This window comes from Callionymus lyra, chromosome 19, assembly GCF_982586985.1.
Source record: "Callionymus lyra chromosome 19, fCalLyr1.hap1.1, whole genome shotgun sequence".
In the NCBI taxonomy this organism is placed as follows: Eukaryota; Metazoa; Chordata; class Actinopteri; order Syngnathiformes; family Callionymidae; genus Callionymus; species Callionymus lyra.
In genome coordinates, this window is record NC_141836.1 from 10,205,308 (window position 1) to 10,224,304 (window position 18,997).

General features: G+C 41.8%; 3 protein-coding genes across 4 annotated transcripts in view; 1 reads left to right on the forward strand and 2 right to left on the reverse strand.

Moving 5' to 3' along the window:
* The first annotated feature begins 1,329 nt into the window (after positions 1-1,329).
* On the forward strand, positions 1,330-5,262 carry ybx1 (Y box binding protein 1). 2 transcript variants are annotated; one of them, XM_087782328.1, is made up of 8 exons: positions 1,330-1,583; positions 3,172-3,235; positions 3,453-3,486; positions 3,555-3,644; positions 3,712-3,996; positions 4,308-4,405; positions 4,563-4,844; positions 4,928-5,262. In XM_087782328.1, the coding sequence occupies exons 1-7, from the start codon at positions 1,478-1,480 to the stop codon at positions 4,801-4,803; spliced, it is 918 nt and encodes a 305-aa protein (XP_087638454.1). In that variant the 5' UTR covers positions 1,330-1,477; the 3' UTR covers positions 4,804-4,844; positions 4,928-5,262. The 2 variants fall into 2 exon arrangements, with proteins under 2 accessions (XP_087638454.1, XP_087638455.1); XM_087782329.1 differs by having other exon boundaries at positions 4,308-4,393.
* arhgef16 (Rho guanine nucleotide exchange factor 16) lies at positions 5,065-15,126 on the reverse strand. Its single transcript, XM_087782325.1, has 15 exons — positions 14,982-15,126; positions 12,637-13,251; positions 11,956-12,007; positions 11,673-11,836; positions 11,543-11,599; positions 10,238-10,398; positions 9,289-9,441; positions 9,080-9,209; positions 8,271-8,345; positions 8,108-8,200; positions 6,845-6,996; positions 6,357-6,539; positions 6,036-6,106; positions 5,822-5,923; positions 5,065-5,747 (listed from the first exon to the last, which is right to left on the reverse strand). The coding sequence occupies exons 2-15, from the start codon at positions 13,186-13,188 to the stop codon at positions 5,608-5,610; spliced, it is 2,085 nt and encodes a 694-aa protein (XP_087638451.1). The 5' UTR covers positions 13,189-13,251; positions 14,982-15,126; the 3' UTR covers positions 5,065-5,607.
* An 871-nt stretch (positions 15,127-15,997) lies between these two features.
* The window catches only part of espn (espin), a 36,884-nt gene continuing 33,884 nt past the window's right edge, over positions 15,998-18,997 (reverse strand). The window contains exons 13-15 of the mRNA XM_087782330.1: positions 18,242-18,320; positions 17,976-17,997; positions 15,998-17,180 (exon numbers count right to left, since the gene is read on the reverse strand). Coding sequence (XP_087638456.1) covers positions 17,033-17,180; positions 17,976-17,997; positions 18,242-18,320 — 249 coding nt within the window. The 3' untranslated portion in view covers positions 15,998-17,032. The remainder of the gene's footprint in view (positions 17,181-17,975; positions 17,998-18,241; positions 18,321-18,997) is intronic.

Sequence of the window (18,997 nt, forward strand, 5' to 3'; positions counted from 1 at the left end):
AAAAGTTTGATGCATATTTGAGCTTCTTTGTGCTGTAATAGAAACGTTGAGTCATTATGTCTAAATCTCAGCAGTATTAAAGAAAGGTGAACATTTTTCATGAAAAGAACATGATGTTCCGAGCCCCCCCCCACCCCCCCCACCACACACACACCCCCCCTTCCTCCTCCTACAGCAGCCTTTTCTTTTTTAATCCAAAAAAGTCATCATTTGTGTCTCTGGATTCTAGGTGTAGTTTTTCCCAGACCAGACATTCAGGGTGAGAGGGAATCCTCAGTTGACTCGGGCGATCCTGCGTTGAACTTATGGATGCTGCGTCTTAACATGGCCATCCATACAAATGCAAGCCTAAACCCCCCACCCCCCGATCTGAGCCCTCCCTCCTCGGCTCTGGCTCGCATCCCTATTGGTACAAAACAATCCTTTCAGATGGAGTGTATCCGTACGGAGGCAGGAAGACATTTCTGTTGTTGTGGAGTAGAAGGTGGGGGTAGTGAGTGAGTGAGTGAGGGGGGGGATTTCGCACAGAGGCTCTTTGGGGTCAATGGTAAAGACCATTTTCTGTGGGAGTCGCGGGGCTCGTCCATTAACGGCATGAGTGAGCCTGTCACACATTGGCCAGCAGTCAGAAGCACTGCCAGGGAAGCATTAACATGACAATGTTTGGGGGGGTGGTGTTGGGGGTTTTTCTCGTCCACCCAGTCTGGATCTGTCTGCTCTCTGGTCCTGGAAGAGGAGTTTCCCACTGATTTCACAAGGTCGTCAAATAAACCAAACAAAAAAATGTTCTTTAAATCTATGCAACAAACAAAGACCGACTCCTACTGATGCTTCAAAGTATGATGACCCAGTTTTCTACACACACCGTCAACAGGGAGCGAATAACGGCTCAATTACAGGTTAAAACGAGGACATGCATTTTGAAATAGCCTCAGTTATAGGAGGATAAATGTCCTTCCTCAAGTCAAAAAGGTACTCAATGCCGAGAGTGGGCTTGTGTGATGTGTTGTGATCGCTCAAGTCCCCCTGAAAACGTAAACAGTCGTTGACATAAAAGGGTCAGAATCGCCTCTTGTCTGTGATATGTCTGGCTTTGACATTATTGTGGGCGTCGTGACGGACAGGTACTTTAGGCTACGGGCCAATCACGAGGAGCCATCCAGACACCTCGACAAGAGTGACAAGCGGCGCGACCAATAGGAAGCGCGTCCACCGCTCTCGTCCAATTGGGAAGAGTCCGGTGGGCGGAGCCTGGACAGGAACCTTTACCCGGCACAGTCGCTCCCGTCTGCCCAGTTCGATCGGCAACGGGAGCGGAAAGAAGAACGAAGAGAGCCAGAAGGCAGCAGCCCCCACCACCACCGCCGGCCCAGGTTACCATCTAGCACCGGGGAAAAAAAAACAACAACAACAACAACAGCAGCGAGAAGAGCCGCCGCCGGCAGAAAGCCATCACCACCACCAGCCAGTAGTCACCATGAGCAGCGAGGCCGAGACACAACAACCGCAACAGCCCGCCGACGATGCGGAGCGCCCGTCCAGCCCGGCAGCCGCAGCTTCCGCGGTGGATAAGAAGGTCATCGGTAAGACTGGAGCTCCGAGGAGATCCGTCCACTCAACACAAGCACACACACGGGAGGGAGACCATGTTGTTGTTTCACTGTTGGGATCTCAGGGCTTCATTCAACCTCCATTGACTTACAATCGCAACACAAAAAAAAAATGTCAGTTAAAAGCAAAAACGCTTGGCATGAACTTTGGCCGCTCACAAGATAACGCGTTCATTCTTTTCAACGAGTGCCGTTTAAACAGCAAATAAATGTAATTCGACACGATTAAAGTCCCCCAAGTTCATCTTAGGTCGATCGTTCGGTCAATATTTTTTCACGTTAGGATTCCCTGCCCGGCACGAGTGCCATGTTAGCCGGGAGACTTCTGCCGGGGAGAAGAAGAAGAACAAGCGCGTTCGTTCTCCAGACGCGTAATCGATACACTTGATCGTCACGGGATGGATTCGTGGTGTAAATACGCGGTGATGATGGTAAATGTCCGAGCCGCTCTTCACACGCTTTTCCTGCCCCGAGTTGAAGCACCACCGACGGTCCCTTTGTTCAGCGACGCTATCCTACCTGGAGCGTTCGGCTTAAACGTTTAAACGAAGCGGATTTTTCCCCCATTAATAAAACCTTTAATCGGTTAAGATGAAACTTAACCCCCTTAAACGGATGTTATTTATTTTTTATTCAACAAACTGATGGTTGTGGCCTTCGTTAGCTACTTTAGCACAAATGGCTAACTAGGCTAGATTAGCTTTAGCAGGCTAGCTAGCTAGCGGTGGCTATTGACGCGGATGAAGGGCCACCCAAAATGTCCGCCCCGTATTTCTGCCTTTAATTCCCCGACCAAACGCTATGTTCTTTATGAACCCCCCCGCCAACGCACCTGCGTTCCTTAAACCCGTGTCTGGTTATACCTAAGTAACGTCACCGTATCCGCACGAAAGCAGTTCGTTTTTCTGGCGTATTTCCAGCCACATGGCAGCTATGCTAACTAAGTAGCCGCTTTGCTAAAGTATCCGGACGCGACCATGACCACGTGTGACGTCCTGCTAATGTGGGGCAGTAGGTCTGGGACCGGCCGAGGGAGAAGTCGGTGTTATGATGGCCATTAAAACGAGTTATACTCGCGTGAATATAGGATAAAATGTTTTAGTTTGGACATTAAAAAAAGGCTGGTAGATACGTCAGGTTCTTGCAGAGAGCAGCTGCAGGGATCTATAATAGGAGTGACAGTTGGAAGATAAAAATAACTTCTACTTTATCTGTCCTTTTTTAGGTTTAAAGAAAAATGTTACACGATCCCATTGCCGTGTAGTTGGGTTTCCCTCTCGTTCGTTTATGTGCGTGTTGTTACTTTCACAGACTTTACTAGCAACAATAAACTGAAATGGATTTAAAATCAATGAGGTTCTGTTGTTTTTGAAAATGACAGTAAAAGACCACATAACACACCCCATTATATGACTAGGTGGCGGTTATAAATAATACATTTCCTGGTATATATTTTGCATATAAGATGGAAGTGCCTGTCATCATTCAGAGTATAAATGCACCCAATATTCATCAATTCAAAAGATGTCTTGACTAAATGCTTTTTCGTTTACTTTTCCAGCAACAAAAGTCCTGGGAACAGTCAAATGGTTTAATGTCAGGAATGGATATGGTTTCATCAATAGGTAAGCAGCCTCCACCACTTCCCTAAACAGTGTGACTGTGGGCACGCTGGCAATCCTATTATCGCCCTGATTAACTCACCATGATGAGCAGATTGTTCATGTGTGTACTATAGCATTAATCCTCACACCTCAACGCTTTGGAAACAATCTGTCGGCAGATGCCGTGTCGACGCTAATCTGATTTAACTGAGGGTTTTTTCCCGTCTATTTTCTATAGGAATGACACAAAAGAGGACGTTTTTGTACACCAGGTAAGTCTTGTTCTTTTGGGATTTCTAAGCAATTAATTCAAGATACTAATGCACACTTCAAATTGTAGACCGCCATCAAAAAGAACAACCCAAGAAAATACCTGCGCAGTGTCGGGGATGGAGAAACTGTGGAGTTCGATGTAGTGGAGGGAGAGAAGGTAACTTGAGTGTTGATCATTGACAAATGTGCTTTAATTAATGGTTTATTTTTAAAAATGTTTGCAGGGAGCAGAGGCAGCTAATGTCACTGGCCCGGGAGGAGTCGCAGTCCAGGGTAGCAAGTACGCCGCCGACCGCAACCGCTACAGGCGCTACCCCAGAAGGAGGGGCCCCCCTCGCGGCGGCGAATACCCGGACAACTACCAGAGCGACGGCGAGGGCGAGCCTGGCAGCGGGAGCCGTGACAAGGGCGGCAGCCGAGACGGGGGAGAGAGCGCCCCAGAGGGAGAGGTGCAGCAACAACCGCGCAGGCCCGCTTACCCCGGCAGACGGCGTTACCCGCCTTACTTTGTACGTAGCCGTTTGTACGCCGGCCCCCATACACCAACGCACCACTCGGAGAGAGGCGACTGAGGTATGCCGACCCAGGGCTTACAATCCCGAAACAGGCACTCAGACGATCTATAGCAGACCATCAGAAAGTACAAACAAACTCTCCTTTTTAACGTTACGTGGTTGTGAGTCTTCTTGGTGGTAAGGGGGTAATTTAAGTTGTCATTGGCACGAAGATAAACCTTAGGCTGGGCAGAACGACTTTATCGCTTGACAAATGGACGCCTTTTGTCGTGGCTCTGTGAAGGTGAACGTCTGTTTGCTTTCAGGGAGGAGAGGGTGATGAGAGCCAGGGAGGTCCAGACCAGGGAAACAAACCAGGGAGGCAGAACTACTACAGAGGCTTCCGACCCAGGTTCGGACCAAGGTTTGCATGTTTGCTTTGTTGACGCAGGGATCGCATTAAAGGCCTCAGAATGAACCCTGGGACCTTTAATGCAGCCCACGCTGAGATTGCAGCTGTGCACCTTAACTTGACCATTGACTCCTGCAAAATTGTAACCCCTTTTTTCCGATCACTCCAGGGGTCCACCCCGTCCCAGACCGGTGCGAGATGGCGAGGAGGACAAGGAGAACCAGGGGGGTGAGGGTGGTCAGAACCAGCAGCCCCGCCAGAGGCGATACCGCCGCAACATCAACTACCGTCGCGGACGCCCACAGACCGGAGGCAAACCCGGCCAGGAAAACAAGGAGGCCAAGACAGGAGGTGACCCATCTGCAGAGAAGACGTCCGCTCCCGAGGCCCAGCAGGGTGGGGCTGAGTAGGACCTGCCCACCGGCACCTACCATCTGTTAACATCGTCCGGGTGAGTCAGATTTTGAATCCTGGTTCATATCCTGTATTTGTTTTATTCTGGAAAATCTAATTTTGATGTTTCTCCTCCTTCAGTTTTTTTGTCAACAAGAAGAAACATCAAACAAGATCTGAGCAATAAAGATTGACTTGATGATCGTCACAAGCTTGCACCATGACCAGATTACCACCGAATGCCTGCAGAATCTATGCAGACTTGTTTATTTTTCCTATTTTTACGTGACGGCTACAAAACGTTTTGGAGAAACTACAAGTTTTTCTAAATCTGTCCTAAGTTTTTACACCAACTGGTTTTTGAAGAAAAAATAAATTTGATATCTGGTCAGTTTGACATTTTTAAATAACTTTTTATGTATTCAAACGTTTTAACAAATGCAAGCTAAAAAAAAATAAAGTCCCAAAATCAGTAAGTTCTCGAGTCATGTTTACCTTTCATTCCCATTTATTTGACAAATGGTTCTCATTGGCAAAGTCGATGGACATCACACTTAATTCAAGTTTGTATAGCAAAAGATAAAATATTTAAAAGTATTAAAACATCGGCCTCTATAGCAAGAACCTCGAATCGATTCACAGCTATTAAATAAAACCATCTTTTAAACCCGAGGTTCGACGGCGACAAATCCTTGGCATTACAAAAAAATGTGACACTTGCGTGGAGTGTCCTGAGGTCTCACAGTTCAGTTTTGTCTTTCACGGACGACACGTCTGTCTCTGAACACAAACCTGCAAACAGCTGCTGTGGAAAAATGGCCTTAAACGTTGGTCTCCTTGCGCAGGCGCTTCATGCGCTGCATGTTGTTTTCTATGACCGTCGGATCCGTGATCTCTGTGGCACAGCTGGCAGGAAACCATCCTCTTTCTCCGTCTCGCATCCGCTCCCCAAAGCACCACCCTTGGTAGAGCATACGGTTTTATTTTAAGTTTTTTTCTTTTGCAACACGGATCAGGTAACAAAAACAAACTCACCCTCCTCCTTCTGCATCACGATGACGAGCTCCGCCTGCTGCAGACCCACCTCATCTGGCGCCTTCGGCATGTAAGCCTTGGTGGCCTCGTACTGTGGGAAACCTGGAACATTCCCATGATGCAACTCATTGTCAATTATTTCAGTGACAAACCAGAGCCAAAAGGGGGAAAGTGTCGTGTGTTTGGTCTTTAAAAAAATCGGTTTTTGTCTTACCATTTTTATTAGCGTAGGCTTCTGCGTGCTTGTGCTCTGTGAGCGCCACTATCCAGCGAGCGCGCTCCACTCTACAAGGAAGACAATGGGAACCTTTAATCTGTCGTTTCAACTTATGCCACTAGAGGGAGGCAAACGCAAACAGTTTATAGCGCTTGATACTTTCACTTTTAATGGTATTGCTAATTATTATGAGTGAGGTTTTGCACAAGTTATAAAGGAAAGTGATGAGCTGAGAACCAAATTAAAAATACAGAACACTATACTCGCACAATAAAAACCAGATCACGATGACGGGATGATTTCGTGTTGCTAGGTTACCTGGTATCAGCCACCAGTGTGGTCTGCTCAGCTTTGCCGTCGCTGTTCCTGCTCATGAGAAGCCTGAAGGACAGAAAGTAGTGGTTCTTGGACGGGGGCGACATCCTTCCCTCCGGTTCGTCCCCAAATTCCACGTCCACGTTCTCCAGAGTGGCGTAGTCCATCACCACGAAACTCTCGTCGCTGCAGGCGTATTAATCATAATGACACATGGACTCTAGTAGTATTTTACACTTAATAACATCTTATGGTTTTTGTCAAACTGGCTCATTCGTGTCATTAATAGGATTTGTTTGACGGTCACGAGTGTGAACACGCAGCCAAGAAAATCACCCCACTGTTGTCGAGCCCTCCTGTTCAGCTTCTCTCCAGCCAAATAAAGAAGCACTTGTGCAGGCGCTAAATTTAGGAATGTGCTGCTCAATATCCCTCCATGGTCCTGGAGATCCAACCCATGGTGAAAAAAAGAAGGACGAGTTTCGACCGACCTCTTCTTCTTGGTGAGGATCAGGACGTCGTTGAAGAGGAACAGGTAGTAGCTTTTGTTGCTGAAGGCCTTCCAGATGCTCAGCTCCTCGCTGCAGACCGACAGCTCGCCGCGTTTCTTGAGCCAGCGCGAGGACGACACCAGGGGGAACGGCTGGAACCAGTCAAAAATAAATAAATGTGGAAACCAGAGAGAGTCATTTTGGACTGTAAACTAAAGACCGATCTTTTAAGATTGTTTTTTTTCATCAAGTTTCAAGGAATCTATCTATACATTTAATTTTAAAGGTGTTCTTAACTCGTTTCTTTGACGTGCGTTTCTGTGTGATGTTGATATTTGCACTTTGTTGTTTTTTTGCACTTTTTAATTTGCACTTTGTTCTTGGTTTTATAAACTTGCTGGACCTTCTATCGTCTATCCCGAAAGATCTCCAGAGGGATCAATAAACTTTGTCCATCCATCTTTCTATCTATATTCATTTATTGTACCATTTTAAACACATTCTTTTAAGCACTTTTATCATCCTGACTGTATGATAAGTCCAATATAAATACATATTTATTCAGGTACTGAATCAACAGAGTAATAAAACTGTTGATAAGCCCAGGGGTCCCCGAATATTTCTCCGTGAGGGCCACATAACTTTGATGACAAAAAGTCCAGTCACAGCGGTGCCTAAAAATGTATCGTTTTCACAGAAAGCCACACATAAACAAATAACGCTCTTCGGCTTTTTCAAAGAAGAGACAGTAAATATATAATAACATTATTCAGGGAATAAATAACCTTCACAGAAAAAAGTGCATGGAACATTAACTTTTTGTTAATGGCCCTAAAATTTTTATATCTTTCATACCAGACCTTCTTATTAGACTTTCGACTTTCTTTTATTGTCATTGCACAGAAAACCCAGCAGTGAAACTAGCCACGATGGTTTGTTGCTTGGCAACCGTTAAAAAACATAGCAGAGAGAATTTTTATATAAAAGTATGAATATAAATATTAATAAGTTAAAAATAGTCAAAATACTCTCTGGTATTGTTCAGGAGCCTTAAAGTTCGGGGACCACTGGATAAGCCTGTTTAGGGAAATGTTTTTCTGATATATTAAGAAAAAAACAAAAAACGACAGTTTGTTGACACATTGATTGCGACACATATTTCAGTTTCGTCATGATCTATATCTGTCATGTAGAGAAACTGGGTCACGGTTCACACTCATCTTTCCTCTCCATTTTAAAGAAATGGTTCAGTGAAGTTTTTACCTTGATCTTCCCGAACTCCATCTGTTTTTGGATGGTGTACATCTGCTCCGTTCTCTCCATCCTCCTCGCGCCGTCGTTGCAACTAGAAACCAACTTGGAAAAGAAAAGGGAAAAATGAGTAAGGATTGATTTTTCCGGCGCGAACGGAGGGAAGAGTCCGTACCTTGCTGATGGCGTGCAGGGCCCAGACGGCGGCGAAGTACTCTGCGGTTTTGTCCGGAGTTTTCTGACAGATGGTCTGTGAGGACGGATCAGAATTATACAACTTTGCTTTTAAAGAGAAGGATTTGTAACTATTTAACACGCCGGACGAATAAAACTGCCACAGATGACGTTTTCCATTCAGGTAAATGTTTACAACAAGACACTGTATTAAGAGCATGTTAAAAAAAAAAAAAAAAACTTGTTTTACTGCTATGTCATATAGTTTTTAGACAGCTTGATTGTCAGTTTGGCTATAACATCATGCGCAAATGCAGCTAAATGCAGCCTATATTTTTGTGGCCCTCATGAAAAAGTATATACAATTATGATAATTTAAAAATAACAAAAAATGTGCAAAATAATTAATGACAAAAAGTGAGTTTATAGTGTTTTGTACTTGTTAAACTAATAAGGGAAAAATCTATCAAAAATCTATCTATTCCTTTATTTCTTTTGACATTTTTGCGAGTAAATCTTGACCCTAAAAATAAAATAGAAGATTTTTATTCCATCGCACAATTATAAAAGCCATTTATAAATTTCCTTTATTCCCCCTTACTTTAAATAACAATATATTAAGTCTTTACTTAGGATTAATGGCTTGTCACAGTCACAGGATACAATGTGGCCCCGTCATTTAACAATTGACATGATATAACTTCTGACTCATTTTGAAGTATAAGTTATTATTTTGTCCAAAAACTTCAGGCCTTTAGTGTCTGGGAAATAAAACAATATATATTCATAGAAATCAAATGTCACACTGACGTCCAGCAGCAGCGGCAGTCTGGTGACCCGTTGCATAGGAAGGATGAGGAAGGACAGCATAGGAAGTCCACCACAGTCGCCGCTGCTCTCGATTTGCTTCAGCGCCTCCTTGAACGCCACGTTGCTGGTCCTGCGGTAGCATCGGACGTAAAACCATCAACTTTTTCGCGTCGACCTTTAAAAAAAATGAGAGCGTCCTGGCGACTCACAGGAGCCTCTGCAGCGTCCTCTGCTGGAAGGTCTCGTTGGAACAGTAGACGATGTAGGGCTCGAAGTGGTGGGCGGCGTGATTCTGAACGATGTCGCTGATGTCCCGGATCACAACGTTGTCATAGTGACGGCGCTCTAGGTCCTCAAAAAAACTAAAATGATGGAGAGAGAAAGAGAGAGAGAGAGAGGGAGAGAGTGGGAGGTTTTTTAATGAAGGATTTTGTTTTTCCTCCCACAGACTGAATACCTAAGTGGAGCTCAGAGAACTAAAGTCATCGAAAATGCGGAGAACATCTGACCTATAGCCCCACCGTTCCTGTGTCTTTCAAACAAAATCATGTGAGACTAAAGACACGGACCCACCCTTCGCATCACAAAAAAAAAGCGGTGGTGTCAGATGTTAACGTTTCCTGGTGAGTTTCACTGATACTCTTCCCATAAAAAAAGAAAAGGAGGGGGGGATGCACCAAAACAACAGAATTAGAAACACAAGTGAGGGAAGCGCCACATATTATCATTTTAAAAAGCTGCAGGAAAGCAGCAGAACCGGTTTGGCGAGCGTGTTTTGACACGTCGCCGCAGCCGACAGGGTAGTAACAACACACGGTGGGAAAGTCTTTTCCCTGAAACTTTGATCCACTGGAGGTGTTTGGAAAAAAAACCAGCCAAGACGAGACAAATCCCATGAACATAACAACATGTATTATTGACCTTCAATCACAGTAGCACAAGCATGAATAAGTGAGTAAAACGGTTTTATTTTTCACACCTTCATTAAATTATATCATAGTTTTTGTTCGAGTTTTTTAATTTATATTTAAAGTTTATACATTAAAATATTAAAGGAAGTCAAAAGCCCAATCAATCAAAAGTAAATGATCATCCATGTGAGAATGCAGCGTCAGATTATTTTGAACTCAGACGTGAATATAAAAACATTTGTCGTACCGTTTGCTGACTTGATGGATGACGGCGATGTTGGAGAACAGGTGGTGATGCTCCGTGGTCGTCATGGTTTTCCTCAGAACCTCGCTGTTCTTAAAATGACGCACCAAAATGCCAAGGCTGTGCAGGTACGAGTGCTCCGAGGTCAGGATCTCAAATATGGCCTGTAAACACGAACAGAAATATTTTCCAAAAAAAAGTTAGATTTCATTAGGATTAGTTAATGTAACACAGTCTCTCGAAGTTTATGGCTTTGAAAACATGGTGACACATCAGTGGTGCGGCTCAAATTACCACCTACACGTTTGTTATCTACAGAGGAAAGAAGATGCATCAGCACTGAATCCGTTGGGACTTTAAGTTACACACAACTTTGTCAAGTCATTTGTGTGTCACTTAAAGTTGAAACAGCATTTCAGGTTTCGAGACAGTTTATCCATGAAAAGGTTTCCATTATATTTCAGTTGGTTTGAGTTTAAGGAAGTCTTTAAAAGGCACAAAGGGAAAGGAAAAGAAAAGGAGCTGGTGTGATTGCACAGGCAGGGTGTGGCTGGATCCGTGCACAGCACACCAGTGGACTTTTGCTATTGACTTTATATCTGCTGTAACCTTAACTCATGGAAAACCATTAAAAAAAAACAACATTTTCTTTAAATTATTGAAAAAAACAACAACATAGGAAGCTTCATGTTTATCATTATATCACGTAATACATGTGCAGATAAAGATAATGTGTCAATTGCTGACACTATAGGAAGAATGTCCTGAAAGAAACTGCCTTCGATTCCTCACTTGAGTTAAGAATAACCGTCGGGCTGCGTCACTACATTTATAAACACGTGTCGAGTCATCTTGCTGTGGGGTCAAGTTGTAGCTGATGAACCAGGAAACAAATCAAGTGAACTCATGTTCTTTCTTGGTGATTGTCGCTGCCATTTAAAGACTTTAACACAGAAATATACCAACAATCCTAATCTCAACAAGACACATTTCAAAACTGTAGCCAGATTATGTAAGTGAAGGATTTTGTAGCCGAGGCAACCGACAAATAACCGTCTTTCTTCTGAATCAACCGTTACTGCGGCCATATGTGGACACAAGAAGAACCTAAGGATTAATCAGGTACAAAAAATAATGTTGTATATAATATATAATTCAAAAGGGTGGGAGACGAGGAATAACTATTAAATTAAATGATGTGCAGTGAAGAAAAGATGCAAGAATAATGACACTTGGTGGCGTTTCTTTAAGAAAGGATAGAAGATGCAGGTCTGTGCGTGTGAAAGGAAGTCGCAGGTATGCTCTCACCTCTTGTCTTTTTCGTTCTTGAGGCGAGATAAGCTCCAGGATACCCGCTTCCTTCACCTTTTGCAGCGAGACAGGAATGTCAAGAGTGTGCAGCCGTGAAACAACGGCAGAAATGTCGAGGAGGTCAGACCTGGGGCAGCTGGCTCCAGGTGAGCTGCGCTGGTCTGTAGCTCTTCACCACGATGCTCTGGTCCTCCACCGGCGCCTCCACCACCACAAAGTCATCCAGCAGCTCGTCCTGGTTGGTGGAGTGAAGACCCCGCTCGCGGATCTCCTGGTAGAGGCGTGGGGTCGCTGCGTTGGTGAAAAAAAACAACCTGTTTTAGTTTGTGTCGTTTGATGCGTTACATTCTGGATTGACAAATATATTCCAGTGGACTTTTAGAGAAGTTTGACTCATTATGGAAACACACCATCTTTGAAAGATCCTCGCTGCTTCTGGTTCTTTCTTCTCCCAAAGGTTCTCTAGAGATGAAGAAACAAACAAACTTAAATAAAGACGTTTCTTTATGACTCACTTTTTGACTCACTTATTCTAAGGGATTCTATGACGAAAGGAGAGTGTTAATCTGATGAATACATTTTCACGTGAATAGTATAGAAATGCACTTTTATCCTTTTTATCATCCCTTTTAAATGTTCATTTAAATGTGCATTATTCTATTTAAATTACCAATAATTTAACCTTATTTAATACACATGATATCACTGGAATTTGACTTGATTGTCGTAAATATGAGCCAACAAAATGAACACATTTTCAATTGATTTTAGGCAAATTTAAGGCTGATCTGAATCATTTTAAATTAAGAAAGACCAACAACACGTTTGCCACTAATAATAGTCGTGTATGTCTCTTAAATCCCTGTTTGATGCATCAACTCTTGTCAAATTCAAACCATTATACCAACTAATTACAGATGAACGTTAATCCTCTATAAAATTCGGTATGAAAGTTTGTATAAACTTGAGTATTTGTAACCCTAGAATTAAATACAGTGTAAATAAAGTGCGTACGTTGTTTGTGCAGAACTCAAGTGTAAGTCTGCAACTGTGTCTAATAAGTTTAACTGCAGGTATAAACATCATCATACCTTTTGTCCTGGGCTGCGAGATGGACTGGTTCCTCGGTTCTCCTTGACGGGTTTGAGTTTCGGTGCCACCCCTCGACCCGACGCCATCGCTTCAATGTCCAGACTGGTGACGGCGGCTCGGTACGACTTGTTCCTGCGGTTCCTTCTCAGGGCGAAGCCGTCGCCGTCGCTGTCGTAGTCCTCCCAGGACACATCCGGTCCCTGGGTGGAGTGGCGGGATCTGGACCCGGACATCTCCAGCCCCACCGGGAACGTGACCACCGTGGTGTGGTGGCGGTTCTTGGGCCGGCCTCCCCCCGCCAAGCTTTTGGGGATGAGCTGCTTAGTGCCCAGCTTCAAGGCCGCAGGACTCCTCGTGCTCAGGAGGACCTTCTGTGGCACCACCTTACGATCGACGACATCTTCTGCAGGTGGTTCGATCGTTATGGTCGGGGAAGTCGGCGATCGGTAGTCTTCGTCACCGGGTTCTGATATATGGAGCTCTGTGGTGAAACAGCTCTCGAGGACGACAGAGTTCTGGTCCGCCATGGAGCCCGCCTGGGTGCTGGACATTACAAAGTCCAGATGGATGTGCTCAGGAGACCTCAGCACTAGAACCTAGAGCATCGGTGGAGCCTGAGGAGGTGCAGGAAATACCTAACGTTTAGACCACCTGCTGTAAAATGTTTCTGAAAGTTGAATCAAAAGGGGAAACCCCACTGCCTTTCCAGAGCGGAAAATCAGGAAATACTGCAGAGACACTTTACTCATCACAGGGTAGAGTATCAGTATTTCTGACTTGTTGTACTTTAAAGTACTTGTTGTAATTAAGATTGGTTTAATATCTGCATTATATTCACGGACCTTCAGTTAAAAACACAGAGAATAAAATAGCATGACGGTCGGAAATTTAAAAAAAATGAAAAATACAATACTTTCAATATAAAGTTTGTGTTTCAATCATTTTTACTGGTTGACAGATTTATTGTTGTAGTGAATTTGACTGAAACCAGCGGTTTGAGTCTATATCAAGAGTTACAGGCCAAAATACCATATTTTCATTAGACAGTAATAATCTATAGAAAATAAATTATCTTTTATTTCTGTGTGATCTGCGCATTTATTAGAGGTGTAAGAAAACATTGCTATTGCAATAGATCACAAAATTATTTTCCATGGTAGTTGTATTGATATTAAACAGCACTATATATTTTTTTCCCATTTTTGTCAAATCATGTTTTATGCGTTACCATAGCTCTGTAAAGTATATGTAAAACAAAACCATTATCTTTTTTTTCCATTTACAGTTAACATGGTAATATTCACGCCTTGTTCATTTTTGGGTTGCAATTAAACTCTCATTACGTCCTCCACAGCTAAAGGAACATTAAAATTCCTGGATTACTGAGGACGAGAGGATACAGTCGACTCCAGCAGCTTTTAAAGCCGAAATTTATCTGGACATATTTTGGTTTTAAAACGAAATGAAAGCGACTTCGTCAAGAGTCATGTGGTCTGTAAATCCTCCGGCATCAGAGGAAAGTACTACTAATACTACAAATATATATTGTTCCTACAGTGTCGCAATATACTGTAATGTATATTATATCAGTGCCCTGTATCGTATCTGATTCTTTCCAATACACACCCCTGATATATATATATATATATATATATATATATATATATATATATATATATATATATATACACAGTATATATAAATCCCCACTGCAGTTCTCTAGAAAAGCTTTTAAACTGGTTTCTGAAACGTAAGAGATTAGTATTATGTTGCAAATAACAAACACATGATATTTCTCAGTCCATGCTAAGCTATACAAGGTTGTTATAAACGCAAGAATGAATTTAATAAATAAAGATGACGATGAAGGTGGACCCAGAAAAAAATGTTTTAAGCATTTTCTTATCATCTACTTGTTGTTGTTCCAAAAAACTAACTTTAAAAAGAGAGTATAATACCATGTAAATGGAAAAAATGTATACCTAATTCAATGCATCTTGCTATGGTTAAGAAAAACCAACAAAAAGAAGAAACATCGCAAAGTTTGTATAAAGTAAACAACTGGACTCGGTGTTTACTTGTTTATCCATCGCTTACCAAGTGGAAATAAGGACAATATATCGCGAATATCACGTTGTTTTTAACGCCATTTTTCTTTTTCTTACAAGCAATGAAAGTGAAGTTTCTTTTTGAGTCGCTTCGAAGTCTTTTCCCAGCGTCCGAGGGAGGATTAGGGTGGGAAAGAAAACAAAAATGTCCGCCTCACATTCCCACACTTGACAAGAGCGAGGTGACAGAGTTTGACAGGCAGCTACAAGCGAGAGACGATTTAGAACAAGTTTACCTGCGGTGAGGTGAGAGGCTTTCCTCCTCGGTACCAGAGCCAGGTGTGTTCGCAGGTGGGTCTGGGGGACGCGACAGCAGCAGCAGCGACAACACTTGTCACTTCTTCGCCTGCAACCACTTCCGCCCACACCACAGGGACGATGACGTCACCACAGGTGAACCCATCAATCATTGGAGAGACTGACAGACGAGGTTGAGGTAAATACTCTAAAATAACTATATGAATGTTGTCATTTATAAATGTGGTATTTTATCGCTTTAAATCGAATAATTAAAAAAAAAAATGTTTTGATAAAGTTCACTTTATTGATAAACGTTTAAAACGCACAACTAAAACAATTAACACGCGGAAAGCGCGTTAGCACCCTCTGTCGGTTGATTTGATGTACTACAGATATTTTAGTAAGTAAGTAATTTTTATTTGTATAGTGCTTTTCTAGACCAGGGTCACAAAGCGCTTAAACAATCAAAACAATATTCAATAAAGTATATATTTTAAAGATCAAGATAAAACTGATAACACAACAGGAGTTCCGGAAAAATCAAGGAAAAGCATGAACAAATAAAAATGTCTTAAGATGTTTCTTGAAGGAGTCAGTAGATCATCAAACACAGAGGGAGAGGAAGATCGTTCCAAAGCTTAGGAGCAACAGCCTGGAAGGATTTCTCTCCTCTGGTCCTGAACCGTGTGCGAGGAACCATCAGTAGATTCTGATCCACAGACCTCAGAGCCCGAGCTGGGGTGTAAGGCTGGATCAGATCAGTGATGTAAAGAGGAGTCTGACCATGAATAGATCTGAAAGTAAGAACCAGAATTTTAAAGTTGATCCTGAAAGAAACTGGAAGGCAGTGAAGAGTTTCAAGGATTGGAGAAATGTGAGTTCTTCTACCTGAGTGGGTCAGAATTCTCGCTGCAGAGTTTTGAATAGTGGTGCGGTAAAAAAGAATCGCTTATTTTAACACAACCCTGCAATACATTTTCTATTAAATAAATAAACACGGGAAAAAAAACTCACTTTTTTATTATTATTATTATAGATTTATTTTTCCTCATTTTTCAGTCTGAAAATATAATTTGACATGAATTTAGCCAACATCCGTTTAAGAAAGGCTGAGAGATGTCAAACACAATGGACACGAGACAGTCGTAAGAGGATCACTATGTACACAGCTCACGTTTATAGAAACTTAAATGGCAATGATGACGACGACATCGTTTTCAACTCCAATATCATATGGCATCTGACACAAGTGAATTCAATCAATCCAAATGAGTTTGACTAATTCAGGGAATGTGGTAAACGGCAGAAATATTACTCTGTGCACGTGGAAGATTCAAATTCACAAATGAGTCGATGGATGCTTTTAACTCGTTTCATATACACTTTTCTTCAAAAGGCCTTCATGAATTTGAGTCCCATTTGGTTCATGAAAACATTTTTTTTTTTTTTTAACTTTCAATTGAAGTTCAAGGGCCTTAAACACAACCTTTGCTACACAATACATCGAAGCATACATGCACACATCTCACATTCATGATCACGGTAACACACAATTAGAAGATTTTTACACATTTTTTGTTCCCACTTACAGATTGTTGAATTAAATGATCATATATAACCACAACACACATAAAGTGCATCTAGGAAAAGGACTTAAATGTGTATTTTATGCTCAGTGTTCTGGCTGCAGGTGAAATCTCCTCACAGTTAAATAGATGTGATCTAAAACATTTTTTTTATTTGCCACTATTGAATAATAAATCAATATATTATTAAAGCCCCCCCCTCGTGACAGAAAGGCTCACAAGCTGCCCCTCTATTCAGTCGTATATCCAAGTCTACATTTGAAGATTTATTTAACATCTTCTGTGTGCATGTGTCAGCTACTGTTACAGCTACAGGACGGAGTTGAACGTTCCTTTGTTGTTGTTGTTGTTGTTTTTTTTTGGTGGCCCACGATGCAGCTACGCAGCCAAACGTGTGGGAGGGAAGGATGTCTTCAGTGAAGGCCTTGCAGGGTCAGAGGTCGGGTGTGGTGGACGCCCGTTCACTGTTTGGCTACATCCCCTTTCTTCAGGAGGATCTGTCGTTGCCACGGCGCCAGCTTGGTTTCGTCGTAGCCCAGAGTCCGTAGTCGATCCAGCTCCGTCTTCTCCTCCTTCTCCTTGGCCTTCTTGGCCTGCTCCTCTGCTTTTCTAAGAGAAAGAGACGCTTTAGAATCAGGAGAATCAGAAGCAAACTTCTACTGAACGTCGGTCACTCTGTAGAACCCCTTTACGTGTGAAATGGCTCCACCCAGTGGACAGTTTTGGTTGTTACCATTTTTATTTTGGTTTCGGTTCACGGTCGATTCCTGGTTCAAAGGTGGTCAATAAAATTACATCAGGGGCCAAAGTTTATACAGAACGTTTCATCCTGATGGGCCATCAATCACAAATAAAGAAACCAAAGTAGAAATTCCATTGAAAAATATCAAGAGAAATATGCTAGAATTATTATTCGATTGTATTACGTTTTTGTATCTTTTATTTTTGTTAAACCGATATAAAAGAACCTATTTCCAAATGTAAACATTTTTTATAATCACTTAAATCGTTTTGAGGGGCAATAATTACTCACAAAAATGACAGAAGTCCTTTAATGAAAACACTCAAGTCATATTTAGAGACTCGTAATGAATAATACAAAAAATATAACAAATAAAATGGATAGTTTCTACATGACCTTTGACCTCATGAGAGACACATAAAAACAGTCAAAGGGCCACATGTTGCCACCAGGATGCACTTTCATCCAGGTAGGATTTGGACCATGAATTTAAAAGCCATATAAACAATTCTAACCCTCTTATATTCCAACGAGTTAATTCACCAAACATTTGTAGTGAATTAATTATTATTTCATCTTATTTTCATGATTTGAGGATTTCACACTAATCTTCATCTTAGATTACACAGCGGAAGACGCATGAAAAAGATGAGATTTCTTACCTTTTCTGTTCCCTGTCACATCAGTGGGGCATAAAAACAAGGGAACATGGAGTAAATATCTTGCATAGAAAAAAACCCCCACATATAAACATGAAGAAAAAACAAATTGGATTATTTAACAATAAATGTAAAGATATAGTATTAAAGATTTTGATGGATATTAAACACAAATTCATGACATTGATGACACAAGTTAATTATTTTAAGTGTATTGTGTGAAGACAGAATGTTTTTTGTAGCGTGTGACACAGATTTTTTTACTCACCTCTCCTCGTCCAGCTTCTTCTTCATCATGTCCCTCCTCCAGGCCGGCAGAGAAGCCAGACGAGCAGCTTCCTCATCAGCCTGAGAAAAAAGGACCGACAAGCGGGAAAGAGATAGTGGAGCAAACTAGTCAGTAACATTTGACAGCAGCAGGTTTCCTGGCTCTGCTTATCGACTCAACATCTGATCGTTTAAATGATTGTTTTATATGTGAAAGCATGCATTTAAACCACAGATATACATGTATTTAATACATTATATATGAATGTATTTGTTTCTGATGTCAACATCAATTCACTTTTTAAATAATCAATATGTCAATCATGTGTTTAAATACCAAATTATTTTTTAAATATCTAGGATAGACTCCAGTCATTTTGACCCAATAAGGGAAGAAGCCATAGAAAATGATTAATTCAATTCATTTTAAGTTTAACTTGGAGTATTTAACTCGTTTCTGAACATTTCTCAACAAAAAACAGATCAAAAGTAGTTTATTTACTGGAGGGATTTTCATGACATTTCAATTTACAGTTTTTTGTTTTACATTTATAATTAAGAACTCTTTGTACTGAAAGAAAATCAAAATATATGGCGTCAGGTTTCATTTGTTTTGTGTGTAAAAACGCTTCATCAACTGAAATGACTTGTTAGAATCACAATAGCCCACTTGGCAACCGTCTGAGGCTTGATAAATAAACACGGCCGTGGAAAGCAGACATGACGACATCCTCTACATTCATGTGAGGGAAGGTAAA

Bases quoted from the DNA above. Each gene is read 5' to 3' on its own strand.
- arhgef16 (XM_087782325.1), bottom strand. From the start codon at position 13,188: ATGTCCAGCACCCAGGCGGGCTCCATGGCGGACCAGAACTCTGTCGTC. The intron at 11,837-11,955 runs GTGTGTTTCCAT...TCACCAACGCAG, and splicing joins GCGAGGATCTTTCAAAGATG to CGACCCCACGCCTCTACCAG. The intron at 5,924-6,035 runs GTAAGACAAAAA...GGAATGTTCCAG, and splicing joins AGCCTACGCTAATAAAAATG to GTTTCCCACAGTACGAGGCC.
- ybx1 (XM_087782328.1), top strand. From the start codon at position 1,478: ATGAGCAGCGAGGCCGAGACACAACAACCGCAACAGCCCGCCGACGAT. The intron at 3,236-3,452 runs GTAAGCAGCCTC...TATTTTCTATAG, and splicing joins GGATATGGTTTCATCAATAG to GAATGACACAAAAGAGGACG. The intron at 3,997-4,307 runs GTACGTAGCCGT...GTTTGCTTTCAG, and splicing joins GGCGTTACCCGCCTTACTTT to GGAGGAGAGGGTGATGAGAG.